This window comes from Dromaius novaehollandiae, chromosome 13, assembly GCF_036370855.1.
Source record: "Dromaius novaehollandiae isolate bDroNov1 chromosome 13, bDroNov1.hap1, whole genome shotgun sequence".
Taxonomy (NCBI): Eukaryota; Metazoa; Chordata; class Aves; order Casuariiformes; family Dromaiidae; genus Dromaius; species Dromaius novaehollandiae.
The window spans coordinates 10,109,961-10,129,525 of NC_088110.1; the positions used below are offsets into that span (position 1 = coordinate 10,109,961).

Genomic DNA, 19,565 nt, shown 5'->3' on the forward strand with positions numbered 1-19,565 from the left:
ACTGATATATTAAAATAGTGTGCAAAATAAAACTTGTAAAAATAATTATAAAAATGTGTAAGGATAAAGAACAAACCAAAAATTGAGAAATATGATTTAAAAGAGAACAAACTCATTTGACTCAATATCTAACAGTTGGTAACCTACATTGGTAAATGAATATATTCCAGAACTTTGTGTTTTTAGAAGCCAGAAATATCCTGCAGGTTATTCCTATAAAACACTAACATATGGGTATCCTGTGCTTAGAAAGAATCATGACACATTTTCTAAAGCTGCAGTACTGAGAAGTAACTCTGATTATAGTACCATTTCTAAAACTGTTTCCAGAAATTTTCTTTAGGTGCTGTAACAAACAATCCTACCTGACTTACATTAAGGTGATCACATGAAACTATCACGAACTAAAAGCACAAGAAAAACTACTAACTAATGCATCACCAATACATGTAAGCTCACAGAAACACAAAAAAATCAGTCTTAGGTTCTAATTCTGTCATCACATGGCATTTTCTTCTTTCTGCTGATACAGCTAAGAAACACAACCATTTCAATTACACATTCGTGCCAAAATCAATGATACTAACCCATAAAAAGAAAAAAAAAATTTAAGATTGCTTCTAGAGCATTATAAATAAAGTAATTTATCAGTCCAGCTTCTGCTGGAATATTTCAAATCTCTAACAAATAATAAATAGCAAAAGACATCTAAAAGAACATTAAACTATAAAGAAGTAGCTGACAGTGCCTTTTACTTTAATTATCCAGTATTGTAACTCTGCTATAATTCTTCTGTAAAATGAGTACACTATTAATGTTGAAGATTAACAGTCTGTTTCATGTGCAAAACGCTATCATATCCCAGAATGAACAAAAACACAGCAGCACTCTATTATCACTCATCTGAATTTACTGACTTTCAAAAATCAAAATTACCTTTCGAGGCTAATACTAAAATAGAAAATCTTTTTGATAAATCTGTATTTATATCACTTAAATGTACTTACTGATAAATACTTATTTGTAATAATATTATAATAATAAAAAATCCGCCATATTTGGCAATTTATAAAGAGCCAATCTTAAAGCCTTTTTTCCTAGATAAAAGAACAAATTACAGCTGAAAGAAATAAAATGTTTCAAAAATACAGACACAGTTTATAATGGAAACTCAGCCATTATGCTGAAGACAAGACAGTCACCAAGATGACTGCAAACTCTATTCAATTTATTGTAGAATATTATTATTTTAGTTTTATTTTTAAATGATTTAGAAAGCTACCAACAGGTTGCCATTCTGACCTATGTATTTTATGCCATAGTAATGCCATCACCACAGTGATGTTTAAGAAGCAAAAATCTAACACCTTCCCAACAAATTCCTATCTTTAATAAACAGAATATAATGGCTATCATAAAGCTAAGAATTATGTTCATATCAATTTACTTTCTTCACACTCTGTTGAGGTGAATTCCATTTAACTACTTACATGAGACCTTGACTCCCTGGGTAGCAACGAACACAGAGTCTGTCTGTTACGGTTATGGGCATCAAAATCCACAAATATGACAGACCAAGAGCAGCCCTGTAAACAGAACATAAAATTAACTTAAAGGGGAAGGGAAAAAAGATCAGTATATCCTGGTGAAACTAACTGATCTTTGTTTTATTTAGGTGAACTTGTAACAGCCCAGTAGCTGACAATTTTAACCACAATACTAAGTTTAAAACATTTTAAATTTAAGTACAGGCAAAAGATTTTAAAAAGTGAGAGAAGAATTTCAGATAATAAAAACTTTAGGTCTTTTTGTCTACTAGCAATTATGAATTGCATCACTCATTCAAGCTATAAACTCTTTCATTATTTCTTGAACAGCAGGGACTGCTGACTGCACTAAGAACAAACAAAACAGTAGTTGTCTCTCCCTCTGTCTGCAGGAACAGCTCCAAATGGTAACGGTGAATATTTCATTACCAGTCAGAATACAAATAACTGGATATTCACCTAAGGCATCACTTTGGAAAAGGACGTCCATAGCAAGCAAAAATGTCTTGCTTTTCAGCCATTATATTACACTTCGTAACATGGATACCCAACTCACTTCTCAGAAAAATTCAAAATTTGGCAAAAAGTATGTGAAGGATAACAACGGTGGTCTTTACATAAAATTGGATGGTATCATTTACAAGATGACCATTTTCTAGATTCTCTTATAGGGGTTTAAGAAGTCTTGAAAGCCTGAAAGTCTTTATTTCTGATCTATCTCCAGTAAGAAACTGAACTCGTTTTAAATAGCTGGCATGCATTTAGGCAGTCTATTTTCATTGTTTTACTACAGCTTTATATGACGCTTAACCTCAAAAATCCAGTATATGATATGCAAGCATATTTTATATAAAAGTATATGTAAAATGATTTTATCTTTATACTCATTACGGACTGAATAAAAATACCTCTCTAGCTCCAGTCTCTAAGCCTTTCTAAAAGCTAAGCTACTCCTCTAAGTACTACCTACTTGTTTCTAATATAGAAAATACGCTCACACAAATAACTGAAATTACTATAACTAGGTCAAACCTGAAACAACGATCATTTCGTCACTAATAATGCCATTTCCAGTGCACACATGCTACCAGTAAGGGAGGGGAGAAGGAGGGTGTAATATATCAGCATTCTTGCTACAGTGACGACCAAAGTCCAGTCTTTAAAGAGGAAACTGATGATCCACCAGAAAACGTTTTACTGAAGACCTATCACACAGGCATTCACTGCAACTATGACTTTCAGCTCTCAGTCCATTCACTTCTGGGAGTCTGTGGACTACTATCTAAGTGTTCTGAGAGGAGAGGGGGAAAAAAAAAGTTGGGAAGTGAGTTAGAACCCCAATTTTTAGGCAAGCAAATATACCATCTATGGAAAATTTTAGAACACTGATACAGTTTAAAAATTTGAAAGTCATTGCTCTAGAAAGATCAATGTTATCAACACCTACTCCTTGGCAAACCTCATTTCCTAGTAACATTCTTTAATTTTACACTATATGACTCAGTCGGCTTTTTGACACTTCCTGAAACACTCAGAAAAAATTCCCATAGCTGAGATACTGTTTAATCTTTAAACAGAATCCACATTTAAAAAGTGTTAGCAGTAGGCAATTTCTTGGAAACACATGATTGCCAGTAAAACAATCCAGTTCACTAATGAATGGATATCTTCATATACTTTGTAAATGATACTGAATTATATCACAGTCACACTGGAGAAAATATCCAACACTGAGCTCGTTCCTTTAATGTCGTAGTTACCATACCATATAAATAATTTTCATTAGTTCACCAACTTTCTCCTAAAAAGCCATCATTTTCTTCAGTATACTATTCTCTTAAGAATACTGTTCCAGAATGCATCTGGTCTAATGATTAGAAACTTGAATTTCCACCTACGTTTCCAAAAAAACAGCTAACTACCCTTCTTTTTGTGGCAGCACTAGCATCTATTCATTTGGCTTTCCAAACAAAATAGCTTTTTTCTGCCTTAGCCTTTACCTCCACTCTTATTATATACATAGTCGTCATACAAAAACTTAGCTTTTGCTTTGCTAAACAAAACACATTCTTCTCCTCTTCCCCATGCAAAAATAACCTCTCCATTCTTCTAATCATTCTAGCATATATACTGAATAACAACATATGTAAACAATCACTTTTCTTTTCATGATTTACTATTCTTCTTAATCCAGATTCAGACTGCTCACAAATCTCTAAATGCTTTTATACACACTGAACATGATCTCTCTACATGTGTGAGGGAGCAGCTGCCAAGTTTGTGCTGCAGTCAAAGATTCTTTGGGGATTCAAATGCATTTTTTCATTTTTTTTTCAAATCATAATTTGCATTTCACAAAACCACATGCATCCTGATTTATAAATTAACGATTTTTCAATTCTCTAAAGACTGTAAAGTTCTGTAGTACGGACATTGTTACAGAGACATTGATTACTTTTAGAAATAACTATTTTCACAAACTAATATAGAAAATATAGCTCATACACAAATAATTTTAATTACTATGACTAGGTCAAACTTGAAACAATGGCCATTTTGTCACTAATAGTGCCTTTTTCAGTGCACATATGCATCTTCCTGGACTTTCCATTTTACCAAGTTCATTATCCAAGTATTGGCGTAAAGTTCTGTTATATAGTTTTTGCTGATACGTAGGTTTTTTTTAAAGGTATTGTGGATACAATGCAATTCTTACAGTACTGTTAGGAATTCTCCACTAAATAGCATTAAAATTTACTCCAAGCTACATCTGGATGATGATTCACTTAAGAATGATGTATTAACACAAACTAAAACCAGAAGTTTGGGTTAACCATCTTAAGACCACAAAAAAAAAAAAGTTCTAGTATTTTTAGTAGTAATGCTTCCAAAACACTTAGTAAAACTGAACTGAAACACAGATGGCCCCCTTTTGTAATTCTTCCATATCTGATTCCCACCAACATCAGCAAAACTTATGATACAAGGATTTCAGGATTGATCTATGATCAATTCACAATTAAGGGTTATAACAGAATTAACCACTTCATAAAGTTGTAAAACTTGTTTCAGAGATACACAATACATTGGGGAAAAGAATTAAGTCTAGCATAGGATATTAAAGCATAGGATATTAAAATAATGAGAAACTAAATTAAGAGCCAAGTGCTGTCCTAGCTGAAGAAAATTCTTATCTATTAGTCACTCCAGTAATTATTTTTAACTTCTTTTTAAGGTTATATAATCTGCTGCATCTGGAGTTGCTATTAAGGTTGATCTTAATTTTTAAATATTTAATTGGTGCATTAACATCAGACATAATAGTAATAGTAACACAAATATCATAAAGATTATGTGAAAACATGAATGCAAAAGGGGAATGAGAATTCCTGACCTATTTCTTATTGAAAAATAAATGTTAAATGGTCGTTACCATTGCCAAGTCAACGGTCGAGGCACAGCGAATGCTAGAATGAAGGCTGCTTCTATTAAGTAACCCTTGATCCCCATTCCTCAGGCCTCCCATCTCCATCTCAGTCTTTTTGCCCATGTGGTTTCAGTACATTCCAGTGCAATTCTGTTTACATCCACTCCTGCCTCCTTGACGTTTGAAACGTCTTCCCTGAAGTTCGGAGCTGGACCGTGCAACACTTCCATTGCATGAGGGCCAATCACCTCAATACGGAGCTCAAAATGAGCACATCTATCAACTCCTGTATTTAGCAGCAGTTTGGACCCCAGCAGCTAGAAGCGGCAGTCACAGGAAATTACTGGAACTTTAATTACTTTCTCTACAGCATCTGCACATATTCAATATATTTAGTACATATGAGTTAAGTGCAAGTTAGGGAAGATCAAGTACAGATGGAACACTGAGGCAATTTATCTATTAAAAATTCTCTTAATGTGTAAATAAACCTTCTTTTACTGAGGGAGCATTAGGGTTATACCCTGATTACATTTTTACACTTATAACCCCCACTTTTTATGAAATACTTCTGGCATAATGAAGATAAAAATAAACAGCGCCAAAAAGAAACACGCATTTATGTGCACATTTACACTCCTCTTTACATTAAAGCAGGTAAAATCCAGAAGAAATTAAAAGCTAATCATTTTTCAAGAGAACATTCATAATTGTTCCTCAGTGTATCTGGCAGCATAGCACAGCAAAGAACACTTCAGAAATATTTGAACATGAATTAAGAAAGGTTCTGTTATAGCACAAAAAGTAGCATGACTTCTTATATGTTCTTTTTTAATGCCTTTAGAATTCTTGTATTTGGAGGAAAGAAAAAGCATCTGTTTAATGTGACTATCACAACTAATTTGTAAACTTCATATTATGTCTTCTCTGGGTACATGCATGAACACCCAGGAAAACTTTCCTAACGTGATATACTCAAAGACATATAACATACGTGCATGCACAGTGCATATAACATACGTGCAGTCCTACATATTTGTATTTATTAGTCTCTTCCAGCATCCACAGTGTGAGTGGAAAAATCTGACTAGAAAGGCTTAGCATTTTTTTTGTTCCCAGTGATGATTTTGTGGGTTGCACTACTGTAGTTGCAGGTGCAGACAAATTCTTCTTGAGGTGCTCAGCAGGATTTCTCAAAAGAAATGGGAGCACAGCTGGAGATGAGCACAAAGACTGACTCTGCAGCAGCATGACTTAAGGTCAAAATGGTTTCTGTTTATGCAAAATCTCTTGGAAATAAACTCTTAAAGCATTTAAACCAGTTTTGCTTCAGCAATTCATTCAGCCATTTCAGAACTTAGTAAAATATCATTTAAAAAGAAACAGCAGCCTAAGTTACTAGTGCTTGAGATTTTTTTGGAAGGTAAAAATCATATATGAACAGGGTTTTTTCTGAAATACTGACAATATTTATTTAATAGTTGATCATTATTTAAGATCCTTGCTAGCTTCTAGTTCTTAACCCATAACATCAGTGCTTCTAAAATATAAGTAAACTAATCCAAAAATAGACCAAAAGTCTAAGTCTTTCCAAAACAATATTTGTGTATCTACGTAGGGCACTTTCATACTTCTCTGCACATATAAGCAAAACAACTATCAATATTTCCTTGAGAATGTATTCTGAAGTTCTAGAGGCCTTTAAGCAAAAAGGAACCATTCATTTGTCCCACAGCACTGGTACACAGGTATGAAAAATTATATATATACATATACATGTATATATACACACACACACAAACAGATATCCACAAAAATCATAATGGATGCCAAAATCTTAAGAGTTAAAAACCCTATTGAGGAAGACCTCCCTTTTTATGCCATCAGAAGAGACAAAAGGGTCTAATAATAGCAATTGTTAAAGCCTTTCGTCAATAGGTAAGGTTGTTTAATAGGTCATGCTTTTATGTCAGTTGCTCATGCTTTAAAACAAGTTGTAACCTACATTTTTTTATCCTAGGCAGCTCAATAGCTTCGAAAAGTTTGAGTTAAAACAGCTTAGTTTTTATGAGAATAAACTGTAAATAGCTTTTACCCATTAAAAACAAAGTTCTTAAAACTATTTTCAGATGTTCACGCAACTGTATTCTGAAACAAGAGCTTGAACATGAAAGATCAAATGGTCTGGTATCAAGCACATGACTTTTTCCAGTAGTAGTTTAAACAAATTTAATTTACTTTGAAATGGAATAAAAATAATAGATCTAACATGATCAGTAACCACTTATCAGTTAGAACAAAATGTGGCAGTAACAAAGAGCTGAGTAGCATTACTTCCTTTACACATGATGGCTTTCTTTCCAAAGAAAAACGTCACATATGTCTGAAACTAGCAAAAAAGAGGAAAACTTTAAATTGTATATTTCCTTTAAAGAAAGAAAATTCTATCTTCAAAGGGTTTTCAGTCTGCAAACAAATACTCATGCTTGCTTTTCAGGTTAACAGCCTCAGCTATCCCTCAAACCATGACTTCATACACACCTACATTATGATGTTTCTTCCCAAAGGCTTCCTGAATTTCTCCAGGTCCAGGAACTTTCAGATGGTTCCAAGAGATGTAGAGAGAACACTAAAGTAATATCACTAGTTGAGGTGCAGAAATGGTGACTCCAGTAAAGTGCAGTCACAAAGAAAAAGACTCCAGTTGAACAAAAGCATTTAAATGGGGAAGTGATAGCTGGTGAATATGATTCCAGACTTAAAAAGGTCATATAAACAAAATGACTGGTTTGTCCATGAGTAATGAAAAAGTGTGAAATTGCATCTAGAAAGCAACCATATTGGTGACATATTGATATGAGTCTTCTCGGTGTGCTCAAGTGACACCAGAGGCAAAGAAACCCATCTCACAGAGATGAGGTTGCACAGAACAGTAAAATTTTAGATTCTGGTTACAAGCTTACAGTTATTACAAAAAAATAAGAGATCCAGAAGTGCCTTATGCAGCAATGTCTCCCCTCCTCCCACCAAAAACCAGAAGATTCATATCATTAAGGTTATGTTCATAAGGGGCTGTGTAAGATTAATTTTTATTTTGAGTTTCCAAGGCATACTTACTCTATGAAAGTCAAGAACAAACTTCCTATTATTTTTAACAGCACAAGACTGAACGCACAAATCAGCTTACAAAACACTGCTACCTTTTCTTTAGCAGCCAGGGTTAATATAGTATGTCTCATTAATCTAGACTAAAATAGGGACTAGGCTTTTGAATTTAATTGTATAGTTTCTAGAAAGACGCTTACGATGAAACAGTATTATTTACAAGTCACATGTCTGTACAGCAATACACATTTCTGCACCACACATTTCATCAGTAAACAGAACACAGCTATGTGTCCACACGCCTTGCACAACTGCAAAATTTCTGCAAAAGAGCAAATGATATATAAGCCTTACATTTTATTTTTCAGTTAAAGAGATCTGAATCAATTCTACAGAAATACTAATTGTTACTTTATATGACTGCTCTGATCCATACATTCTATTTTACAGATCACAAAATGGAAACACAAATAACTAAGCATGCTTGAATAAACCGAACAGTACAGAAGCAAACTTTGAATATAATTTTGACTTTTTGTCTCCCAGTCACACCTTTACCATAGATCTAGCTTATAACTCACTAGCTTACACAGAGAGCACCTCAGCATTCTTGTTTGCTGTTTTCCCTTTTACCAGCTTCCCTCCTGTGCCCTATTTTCTTTATGACAAATCAATTCATTTTGCTAAGTTTCTTAAAGTTGAATATTTGAAATATACAAGTATCACAATCTCAAGGTCAGCTCCACCTGAGTTCCAAGACAAAAGGAGAGCACAGATATTACAGAAAAAGAAAAAAAAAAAAATCTAACCTTGAAGCCATCAAGAATACATGGAAGTTTTACTCAAAAAATATGTAAGTAATACTTCAGATCAAGGTCACAATATAAAATTATTAAAACCTACAAGAATAATATACTGCTACCGAACAACTGCTTGGCTGCAGAAAAACCTACCAAAGTATAAAAACAAGCTACTGATGTAGAAGAGTGTCACATTTTTTTAAATCAAGTTTTAGATGTTACTCAACCCTAGAAGAGGTATTGCAAAACTAGCATATTTCATCAATTAACGTCTAGTTTTTATGAAATGCGGGCATTTGGGTGTGTGACTAAGGTACACTAGGTACAAGGCAAAAAGAACGAAAGCTTCCAAGGAGACAGTGTAATATGGAAGGCTTCACTTAGTGTCCTCAGCTCACCACTTTGTGGCTTGACCAGCTTACCCTTCCTTTCACACAATTTACAGGCAACCCTCACCAGCGAGTTTATGACTATTTCTGCACACACTAGACGCTATTGAACTTTCTGTTCAGCTGCACTCCTACCATTTTTCCCATTCATTAATAATACTGATAGCTTGACAGTGACATATCTCTTCCACTTGTACATTCTCTAGACCATTAATTCAGAATAGTATTCTTTTATTTTAGCTATAGACTACTGTGGGTAAAACACCTGAAAAAAATCCATGTAAAGTTTGAGACTGTAGAAAGGGAACACAAGTCACTAAGAAAAGGGTTTCTTTTTTGACTGATTTTACTGCATCAGAAAAATCCAAGACATGTGAAAGGACAGCAAAAGAAAAGATTTCACCAATATGCAACATACTTGAAATTTAAAGCTGATAAAATAGCAGTGGGGTGATGAACACATAACTTGTTTGAAGTCTTGATGAAAAGCCACATGAAGACAGAAGTGAGGTAAAGTTTGTATGGAGAGGTATATTACATTATGTCAACTGATAGAACTGTAAAAGACAATCTTTTTTGGCACACAAGCCCTTTTTCAGAAGAAGCTCTAATCACTTAGTGTTTTTTTGTTTTTTTGGTTTTTTTAAATTAAAAAGGAAGAAGAGTAATACTTGATAGTAAGGACAGTAACAATTTTTATCAGACTTAATTTTTGTTCCTGAAACAGGAGCAATCAGTTTGCAATCTAATTTTTTTAACCTAGAATTGAACACACTGTGTAACGTATTTTTAACATTACCACTGATCTATAGTGTAAACCATTACTGCTATGAAAGGAGGGAAAGAAAACATTTTTATTACCTGATTGCCAAAGAGATTGAAGCCATTAATTGCTTCCAAAGCTGCTTTTGCCAGCCCCACGGAGCTGAGGGGGAGGAAGAAGGAAAAAGAATTATCATAATTCAAGCCTAGACTAAAATTTAACATATATTTGACAACTCTTTCACAGCTATGATCTTTTCTTGATTAGTATTTTGTGCTTAACCTCTAAGTTAGTAAAATGATGATGCAGCAAGGTTGTTTTCTTTTTTTAATCCTTTTGAGCATTTTTCTTTTTCTTCAAATGTCAGAGACCATCTGGAAAAAGCACTTCTGCTCTCACCTTGCTACTGGACATCTGGCATTATGTATTTCAAGGTCTTGCTAATAGTGTATTAACAGAGGATTTACTTCAGCACAATTTCTGTAGTCAGCTCTTGAGCAAGAGACTGATTTCCAATTAGTTTTCAATATAATACAAGAACACATTAATCTGGATTCAAAAAAAAGAGAAATTTCTGATGTCAACCATGTAGGTCTTTTACTTCACTTACTCCGTGACTAGTATCGCCCATGAAGAAATACTGCCAACAAGCTTTTAAATTAGCAAGTTCATATTTTAAAATGTAAAAACACTAGCCATATATACTAACATCACTAACCAGTATATATTAAAAATTTAGCTGTTAAATTATACACTATAGTTACTGAATACTGAAATTATACAGTACACACAAAAGGCTGTTTCATTAAAAAAATACAGTCTTAGACTTTCAGTGCAACCAGTCTTAGACTTTCAGTGCAACCATTTTTAAGAACAAAAAGGAGAATCAGCATTCTCTCTCAACTCACAAACACACACATAGTTTTTTAAAAGAAAATCCTAAAATAAGCTAAAAGAAACCTACATGCATTTGACAGGTTTATAATAAATTTGAAGTATGACAGAGCATGAAATTTTGAATTACACTTAAAAAATATACAATTACAGACAGACCAACTTCAAATGTGTGCACACAACTGGAATAATAATGAGCTAAAGCATTAACAAAGTGTTAAATTTTTGTACATCCACTCCAAAATTCCAGATGTTAAGCTCACGGGGCATCAAAAAGTAAAATATTAAACCAGCTAATATCCAACATTGCCAGTGTTTTAAAAAGTAATATATAATGCTACCAGTTTTCTGACAGTTTACTATGAAATATAGGCATTCAAACTACAGAAAGCACTTCAGACAGACTGCTTACTAAGTGGTCACATAAAAGTATAGGAACTAGACAAACTACAGAAGTCCAGGTAATAAAATGAACACCTTTTACATTCTCTTAGATAGACTGGTAATACAGATTTCTAACATCAATCAAAATGAAGCAGAATATAATTCTCCCAACTTTATTCATAAAACTAAAACCTTAAGTTATGTGTTTGTCTCTTCTTAACTACACTGCCTATGGCCAATGCACCTCTGTCTCTCTGCTTCATTTCTATATAGACTACAACAGCAATTTATCAACTTCGTTGCCATCCTACATGTAACCCCTAAGTGTCTGCCCCAGCTTCCAAGCTTCTCCTTTAAAATCCAGTTTCATCTTTCTACTTAACTCTCCATTCCGCTACATAGCGGCTCATCTTCCCAGACAGCTTACAATTAAATTAGGATATTTTTAGTCAGAAAAGGATGATAAAAGAGACAACAGAAGAGGAAGACAGCAGAACAACAGGAAAGTAGTGAAATATAGCTGTCTACCTTGTCAATTTTTAAAAAGTTATCAGAGCTGTGGAAATATGGTAAAAGATAGGAAAAGAAATGAAAGTAGAATGAAACAGGCTGACATGACAAAAGATTGAGACAGAGTTAAAAAAAAGACCATAAGGGTAAATTGAAGTGACAGAACAGAAGTATAAGGATATATATCAGCACTGCAGGAAGAAAGTCTTCAACCTTACCAAGATAAAAATCAGTGGAAAGAAGAATTGAAAGTTTTATCTTCCTATAAAGCCTTTCCATATAACAGACAGAAAGTTGATGCCACTGCTCTCACATAACAGAACCATTTAGATGCAGCCACTGGGCAACCAGGCACAATACAGAAACATGAAAAAAAGCAAAACAAAAAAAGGACACATTCTCATTAACAGCTAGGCTGCTATATATGAACACTCAAAAAGCCTGAAGTATAAGAACTAGGAAAGTCTAGGGAAAACAGAAGATACCAATTCATATAACTGATTTCTGGTTCTGGTTTCTTTATTAGTACAGTATTTCCCTATAAAATTGTTAAACTACTTAAAAGTCTCTACTTGCTTTCCTCTAAAAATGAGACTTTCCCTTTTCCTGTCATTTAGCTTGGGATAAATATCACATAGTATTGCCAAATAAGGAATGAAAGAAAATAGTTATCAGAGGACTCGTGCTCAGGTAATATGAGAACAATCTTGTCGCAGAGATATTCATGATTCTGAGGAATTAAACCATCCTTAAGAGTATGTGACCCATGGTCCACTAGGGGAAAAAACTAAAATTAAGAATGGCTAGGAACATATACTTTCCGTATCTGACAGCCCTATTTTATTTTTAAAAGTGATTAATGAGGCAACACTTGGAGGGGTTAGAAAAAACTATTCAGAAAATAAGCACTAATAATCCCCAACTTCCATGTATAATGAAGTATCATGGTATTGAAAAACAGTTGTAATAGGCAGAACTAAAAATTTATAACCACCAAATTGTCAGAAAGCTGCAAATAGGGGCTATGTATTAACCTTAATTCTTCTATAATCTGTAACACTTCTTATACCCACAGTCAGGTATTTTCAGAGTGAAAATGAAAAATTACTGAGAACCAGTAGAGAAGTAATAGTTGCACAACAGCAGTCACTACTGATATTCAGATAAAACAAAACTACCTTATCTAGAAAGTATGACGTCGCTGCAAAACATGAAGAAGGGAAATACAGATTCCTTTCTTGGAATCATTTCTATTTTACATGCTCAGACATAATTCCAATATAAGAATAATACTTACTGTAATCAATCATTATTTTTCTACCTCTGCATACGTAAAGCCCCTAAAGACTTCAGGACTCTCACAAACACTACATGCAAATGAAAATATAAACATCTCAGCGCTAAAATACTGCTAACTTTTCCCTTATCATGTAATATTTCTTCAAATATTATATAGATAATATTTGAAATATGCACTGAAGTAATGTACTTGATATACAATGGCATGTCAAGTATTCCCTTCACCAGACACATGAATACTGCTTAGATTATTAAATGTTTCACTTTTAACTGAGAGGAGGAAGTTCTGTTACAAATGTCTGAGAACAGCTGTACTTTGCCTTCAAAAACTTAAACAATTACACAGTGTAACACACTTCAAAACTATGATCACACTTCAGACACTTATTTGATTCCTACTGATTAGTAGGATACTGATTCCTGTTGCACAAGTTCAGAGACAGACAATATAAAGGAGCTTTAATATTAAACATTATACTCCTCTCATGCTACATTTTACTACATACCTTACAATTTATTAATGGAAGAAACAGAGTATTTTAAAAATATGAATTAAAGGCAAAATGTATTTTAATGAAAACAATCCTTCCTCCACTCAGTGACCCACAATGAATACACTGTACGAACCCAACCGATTTGACTCTATTCCCAGAAAAAAAATGCTTATTTGGAGATAGCCCCAAAACAATGACTAACCCAAACACTCTTTAAATCCTCCTTTAAAAGAGGATAGAAGCGTTGGTTGAAAGAGACTTCGGAAACTCACCCAGTCCAACTTCAACTCTCCCTTGAAGCGAGGCTATAGCCAAGACTGATTCAAGTATACCACAGCCTCACCTAAACAAGTCTCGAAAACCTCCAAAAATGCAAGTTTCATAATTCTTGAGAACGTTCTCTGGTGCTCCACTGCCCTCCAAAAGGTTTTTCCTAGTGTCCATTCAGAGGCTCTCCAGGTGCAGTCTTAGACCTTACCCTCATGTACCATTGCACACGCAGAACTTTGCACTTCCTGTTGAACTACTACTGGCTGAATCCTCGTTTCTCCAAGTCCCTCAAGTCTGGCATGTCAGCCTCCCACCCCTATTTAGTCTTGTCCATATAGTACTTCCTCCCTCATCATACCAGCCTTTGATAATCATACTGAACAATATGGGCCTCAGTAGTGTCCCCTGGACACTCTGGTTATTAGCAGCCATTAACTGGTTATCAAACCATTGATTATTACTGTTTGAGCCAGTCCAGCCAATTCTCAACTCTTTGAACAGTCCATTCGTTCACTACATATTTTGACAGCTTTCAAATGAAAATGATAATAGGGTCGGCATCAACAGCCTTACTAAAGGCTTACTACACCAACTACGCTCCCTGTGTCCACAGACCCAGTTCTTCCACCATAGAAAGGAACTAGGTCAGCTGAGCGTGATCTGTTGTTTTTAAGTTCACATTAACTATCAGTGACTACCCTCTAGCCCTGATTGAAGTGTTTCATCATCTTTTCAGGGAGTGAAGACAAATTGACTTATAGTTCTGTGAGTTCTCCTTCTTGTCTTTTTGACTGTAACATTAGCTTCTTTCTAGTTGTCAGGTCCACGTTTGTCTAGATCCACATTTGGGACAGAGGGACTTATTTTTGACCTAGAGAAGTTGTACTTCTGGATTGCTAACAGCATTCGTAAATCCACTGTCATTCATAATTACCTATAGCTTTAAATTACCCTCTCAGTAAAATAACGGTGGGCAAGCACTAAAATTTGTATCTTCTTACCAATTGCTAATAAAAAAAACACCTTAAAACAAAGTCTTCAAGGATCTTTATTCCTCCTTACATCCTCCTCCCATTCAGTTTCCTGCCTCCATCTATAAGTTATACAGTTGAATTGGAATTTGAATCATCACAAGGGATGCAAAATAAATGAATAAATAAATAAAGCAAGCAACTAGACAAAACAAAGCAAGTTTTACAGAATACCCAGAATAAGGAAGGACAGCACTACGGCAGCATACTGTCTACGCTACAAAATAGAGCAAGATCAAGGCTCTGAAGTCTCCTAGATTTGGAATACGAAGATGCTGCACTTCAGAAACATCATTAATCCCACAGTACACATGGGAGATGTCAAAGACATTTTCCAGAGGTACTCAGAGATGCCTGGAGAGCAGCTTGATCTAATGGTTACTGGACAACTTATTTTTTCAGAAGTTCAGCCATTTGGGAAGGGGATCACACTAGAATAAAAGCTGTTACAAATCTTGCCTTTGAACCAGGAAAAAACATCAGTTTACATACATCAGTGAAGACCTGGGCCACACAGTGTTTCATTATCATTTATTAGAAGTGTTCTGAACTACACTAAGAAAGAATATCATGACTGTGTAAAAACTTAAAACATCTTCTAACACAGGCTATAGTTTGCAGTTATGGTAGGTACTTCATATTATACAGTATCTTCTTTAAGAAGGGGAAAAAAAAGTATTTCAATTAAAGAAGGTACAAATTAACTTTTAACTCTGAAAGCCAGCACACACTAAATGTAGACCTATCGTGCGAGTTAAGTGCTGGGAGCCCAGCGCTAGTAATACTGAAACATACGTGACTGCTTCTCAGTCCATAATCACTGCAGAAACACACATATCATTTGTGATTATCTTTAATGAGCATTATAATCACTTATTGAATTATTTTTATAGCTCTCTTAGGCAAATATACTAGTGTAGTAACATAACAAAGGACAGAGAGTATTTTAGCATATCCAGGGCTTTCCTGCACAGTATTTAAAAGCACCTTTCAATACATATTTTTCTTCCATTTCTTCTTGATTTTAATGAATTAAAGGAAAGTGTTTACTAGCTTCCTCTAGTGAAGCAGAGGATCAACACACACACAAAGAAAGATAAATAGGGGCAATGCCTGTTTCTGATGACCAAAGAAGTCCATTTCTTAAATTAGGGCAAAGCTCTGTACTTCCTTCTGTGCCAGCTCAATGTTCTGTTAGACTGGCTCAATCCATCTCATAAAACTTCACCCTTAGAAAAAAATACCTATAATTGTCAGTCTAGATTAAGAAAAAAAACAACAAGCACATTTCCATCTGGTTAAAAGATGTTCAGTCTTCCATGGAGGAACCTCACATACTGAATAAAAGGGATGCTGCAAACAATAGAAGACAAGGAGTTTCAGTGTTCCTTTTGGTAATTTGTACAGGCGAGAGGTGAAAGGGGGTATATGATTCTCTAGGTGAATGCTCACATTGTCTGGCAATTGACAATTTAACAGATGTGGGAGGGGAAAAAAGAAAAAAGAACAAACTAATAAAAGAGAACAATCTCTTGAAGTTCTGAATTCCCTCGCTTGTCCAAAAAAAACCAAAACAAAACAAAACAAAAAAAAAGTCTACAAAAGTCTTAAAAAGAATACCTAAATTGTTTTGCTGCAATGACAAGTCACTACACGTACAGTTTAAAATAAATGCTTGTATATGAACTAAATAAAACTACTTCATACTAAAATGGGAACACAGATTCATTTGGCAACATCTCCAAAGACTGTAAGCAACATAGGTGTATTATTTGCAAGCCCAAGATAATTATGATGATCAATGATATCTTAAAAATCTTAAGATATTCAAGCTACAGCCAATTCTATGATTAAACGTTGGAAGTCAAAGTCAGAAAGACGACAATAATACTAGAAAAAGCAAGTGGTTAGATTACAGATTTGAACCATCAAGATAGCCAGCACGTAAGCAATTTCGTTGAAGTGAACCAGACCACTCTAATACTAAAATGTTAAGAACATTCCTGCCTTTTGGACATGGATCAAAATTCCCAGCTACTTGTAGAGCCTGAAGAACTTGAAAAGATCTTGTGCACTAGGCTACCCTCCGCAGTGTCCAGAATCTTCCTCCCAGCATAGTGGAGACAAGAAAACCTAGGCTCATGATTCAACACCTACTTACACTCACATCAGGAATTACTAAACATTTGTGAAACCCATCTACCGCACATACCTTCACTATCTGAACTGTTTGGCACACAAATTTCAGAATCATATACATGCAGCTGCACATAATTATTGGAATCTGAATACTCAAATAGCTAAGCATCTATGTGGTTACTTCAGCATGCACTTGATGATGAAATTATGCTTCAAATTTTCCAAAAGTACATCTCGTAGTCTTTAGAGAACCTTAATTTAGTCATTTTAATGAGCCCCTACTTTCATATCAGATATTTTTTCAGGATAAGTTCAACTAGTGTTTTAATAATTTTTTTTTTAACTCACTACATGAATTCTTACTCATATCACATTTAATTGCTTTGACTGAAAGCATTAGGTTCTCACATACCTTGAATGCAGCTCTGGACTGCCATTGTTGTATTTATTTCCTCTTTCCCAGACACCAAAGTCAGGTACACGATAGGATCTTTCCACACAGAACACAAGATTTTGAATGAAGGACACCTACGAGAAAGAAAGAAAACTGACTGAAGGAAAATTAAAGCAAAATTTCTTCTACTCATGTTTTCAGAAAGATGAAGATATTTTCACAGCCATCAGAATTGTGACTTCCATGTGAAATTACTTTCAGAGTATAATGCTCCCAAGTTCAGATATTCTATTTGCATTCTATTTCGTATCATATGTCTTTTCCACAGTTTCACAATAGGGTGCTCATGTTATTTGTACACCAAATCTTTTCAGAGCTACCACTTTCAAGGAAACAGACTGTCCCACTCTTTAGATACGCCCAGTACTATTCTTCCCTATAATTTAGTGTTTGGTTGTATTAAAATGATCTTTGTTGGAACAGGCCTCGAACACCCAACGATTCAGAGCGTGAATTCTCCTACTTCTATCCTTAGCTGAAATTTAGAAGCATTAGCTAGGTGAAGAAGCAAAGAGTACCACATAAAAAGTCATCAGCATGGATATATATTTCTACCAGTGATGGTGTTCAGAACATCCGGGGGGTGAGTGTAGGGGGGTGTAAATTACAGATATTTTACAAGACTAACTAAGGATTTCCAAATAGCAGGTTTACAGAAAAAGGAAGTATTTAATGAGGGGAGGAGAGGAAAAGAGTAAAAAAAAATTGCCAAGTGAAATCTTCACAAAACAATCATTCACATCACAGATATGTAAATGCAACAAACAAGCTGGTACCAAAACATTCTTACAGAAATTATGGATTGTCTGTGTTAAGCTTATTTATCCAGATCTCAAGCGTGTATAGAGCAAGGTGTAACAAAGAATACATATGCAGCATGGATGAATGAAAGTGCTAGTGTTATTCTATTTTATACTTAGATACTGCAATCAAGTTCTTTCATTTGCATAATCATATGCTGCTCTCTTTGCTATGGATGCAAAGATGGGATTAAATTAATTTTTCAACTGCAAACAGATGGAACTAGAGGATAACTCATTGACAGTTGCCACGCCTGACAATAAGCAACCTTGTATACAATGATTTCCTCCCTCCTGAGCAGGGAGTTCTGTTTACAGACACATTCATGTGGACAGCTTGCCAAACATCAGCCATCTGTCAGCATCTTCTACTGTACTAGCACTGGTTTAAAATCCACCCTCTAGGAAAGGAAAGCCACTAAATAGGTCATGCAATTCATAACAGGAGCAAGAGAAAACTGAAGGTAACAACACAGGTTTGAAAAAACATACGCATTCCTGTTTAATGTACAAAAAGACGCTATGGCAATCAATAAAGTCTTATGTGTTGTTTTAAATATGAATGGAATTGATGGAGCACTGACATGAAAACATTTTTTTTTTTTTAAACAGAGAAGGGTGCAAAGTGCATCAGTGACTGCTACTGCCTGGAACCACTAGTCAGGAACAACTGATGTGGAAGGACGTTAACTGACACTGCCCATTGCAGTACTCGCTCATGCCACTGCTACTCTCTTCACCATTCCTGAAAATTTTAGGGTCAAGCAATTAAGAAAAGGGGAATGTGCTTTATGGCTTTCAGTTCTCTCATGTTGTGCTCTTATATCTATTTTAATAACACGCTGAAAAACAGGGTAACTCAAGTAGGAAACATGAAAATATTCAGTCCTAGCAAAGGACCTCAGCTAGACACAATGACTTCCATTTCTTCTTTAAACAGCTCTGCGTATTTCTGCTAACAGAGTATGTGAGCAAACAGTAGCAAGCTCTAGATCCATTAAAAGTCAGCTGTCTCCAATGTAAGGTAAAGAGACCTTGGGCTGAGATGATCCATTCACCCTCTTTCTTGGACCAATAAATCTGGAGTGACAGGCAGCATCTTATAAGTGCCTGCTGAGGAAACGCAGTAGATTCAAAAGCCACTAATAATAGTTCAAGCAACAGAAAAGATTCTTGATCTTATCCCATCTACTGACAAGTCCTGATTTGACAAATGCAAAGAATCACATGCATTACAACAGTTGCTCCCTGCTCTTGAG

At 34.9% G+C, this 19,565-nt stretch overlaps 1 protein-coding gene across 9 annotated transcripts in view; it reads right to left on the minus strand.

The window, feature by feature from the left end:
- Positions 1 to 19,565, minus strand: part of PHKB (phosphorylase kinase regulatory subunit beta) — a 104,585-nt gene that overhangs the window by 50,448 nt on the left and 34,572 nt on the right. For all 9 annotated transcript variants that reach the window (XM_026102239.2, XM_064519588.1, XM_064519590.1 and 6 more), the window contains 3 exons: positions 17,465 to 17,580; positions 10,130 to 10,193; positions 1,491 to 1,586 (listed from right to left, as the gene is read on the minus strand). In XM_026102239.2, the coding sequence (XP_025958024.2) occupies positions 1,491 to 1,586; positions 10,130 to 10,193; positions 17,465 to 17,580 (276 nt within the window). The remainder of the gene's footprint in view (positions 1 to 1,490; positions 1,587 to 10,129; positions 10,194 to 17,464; positions 17,581 to 19,565) is intronic.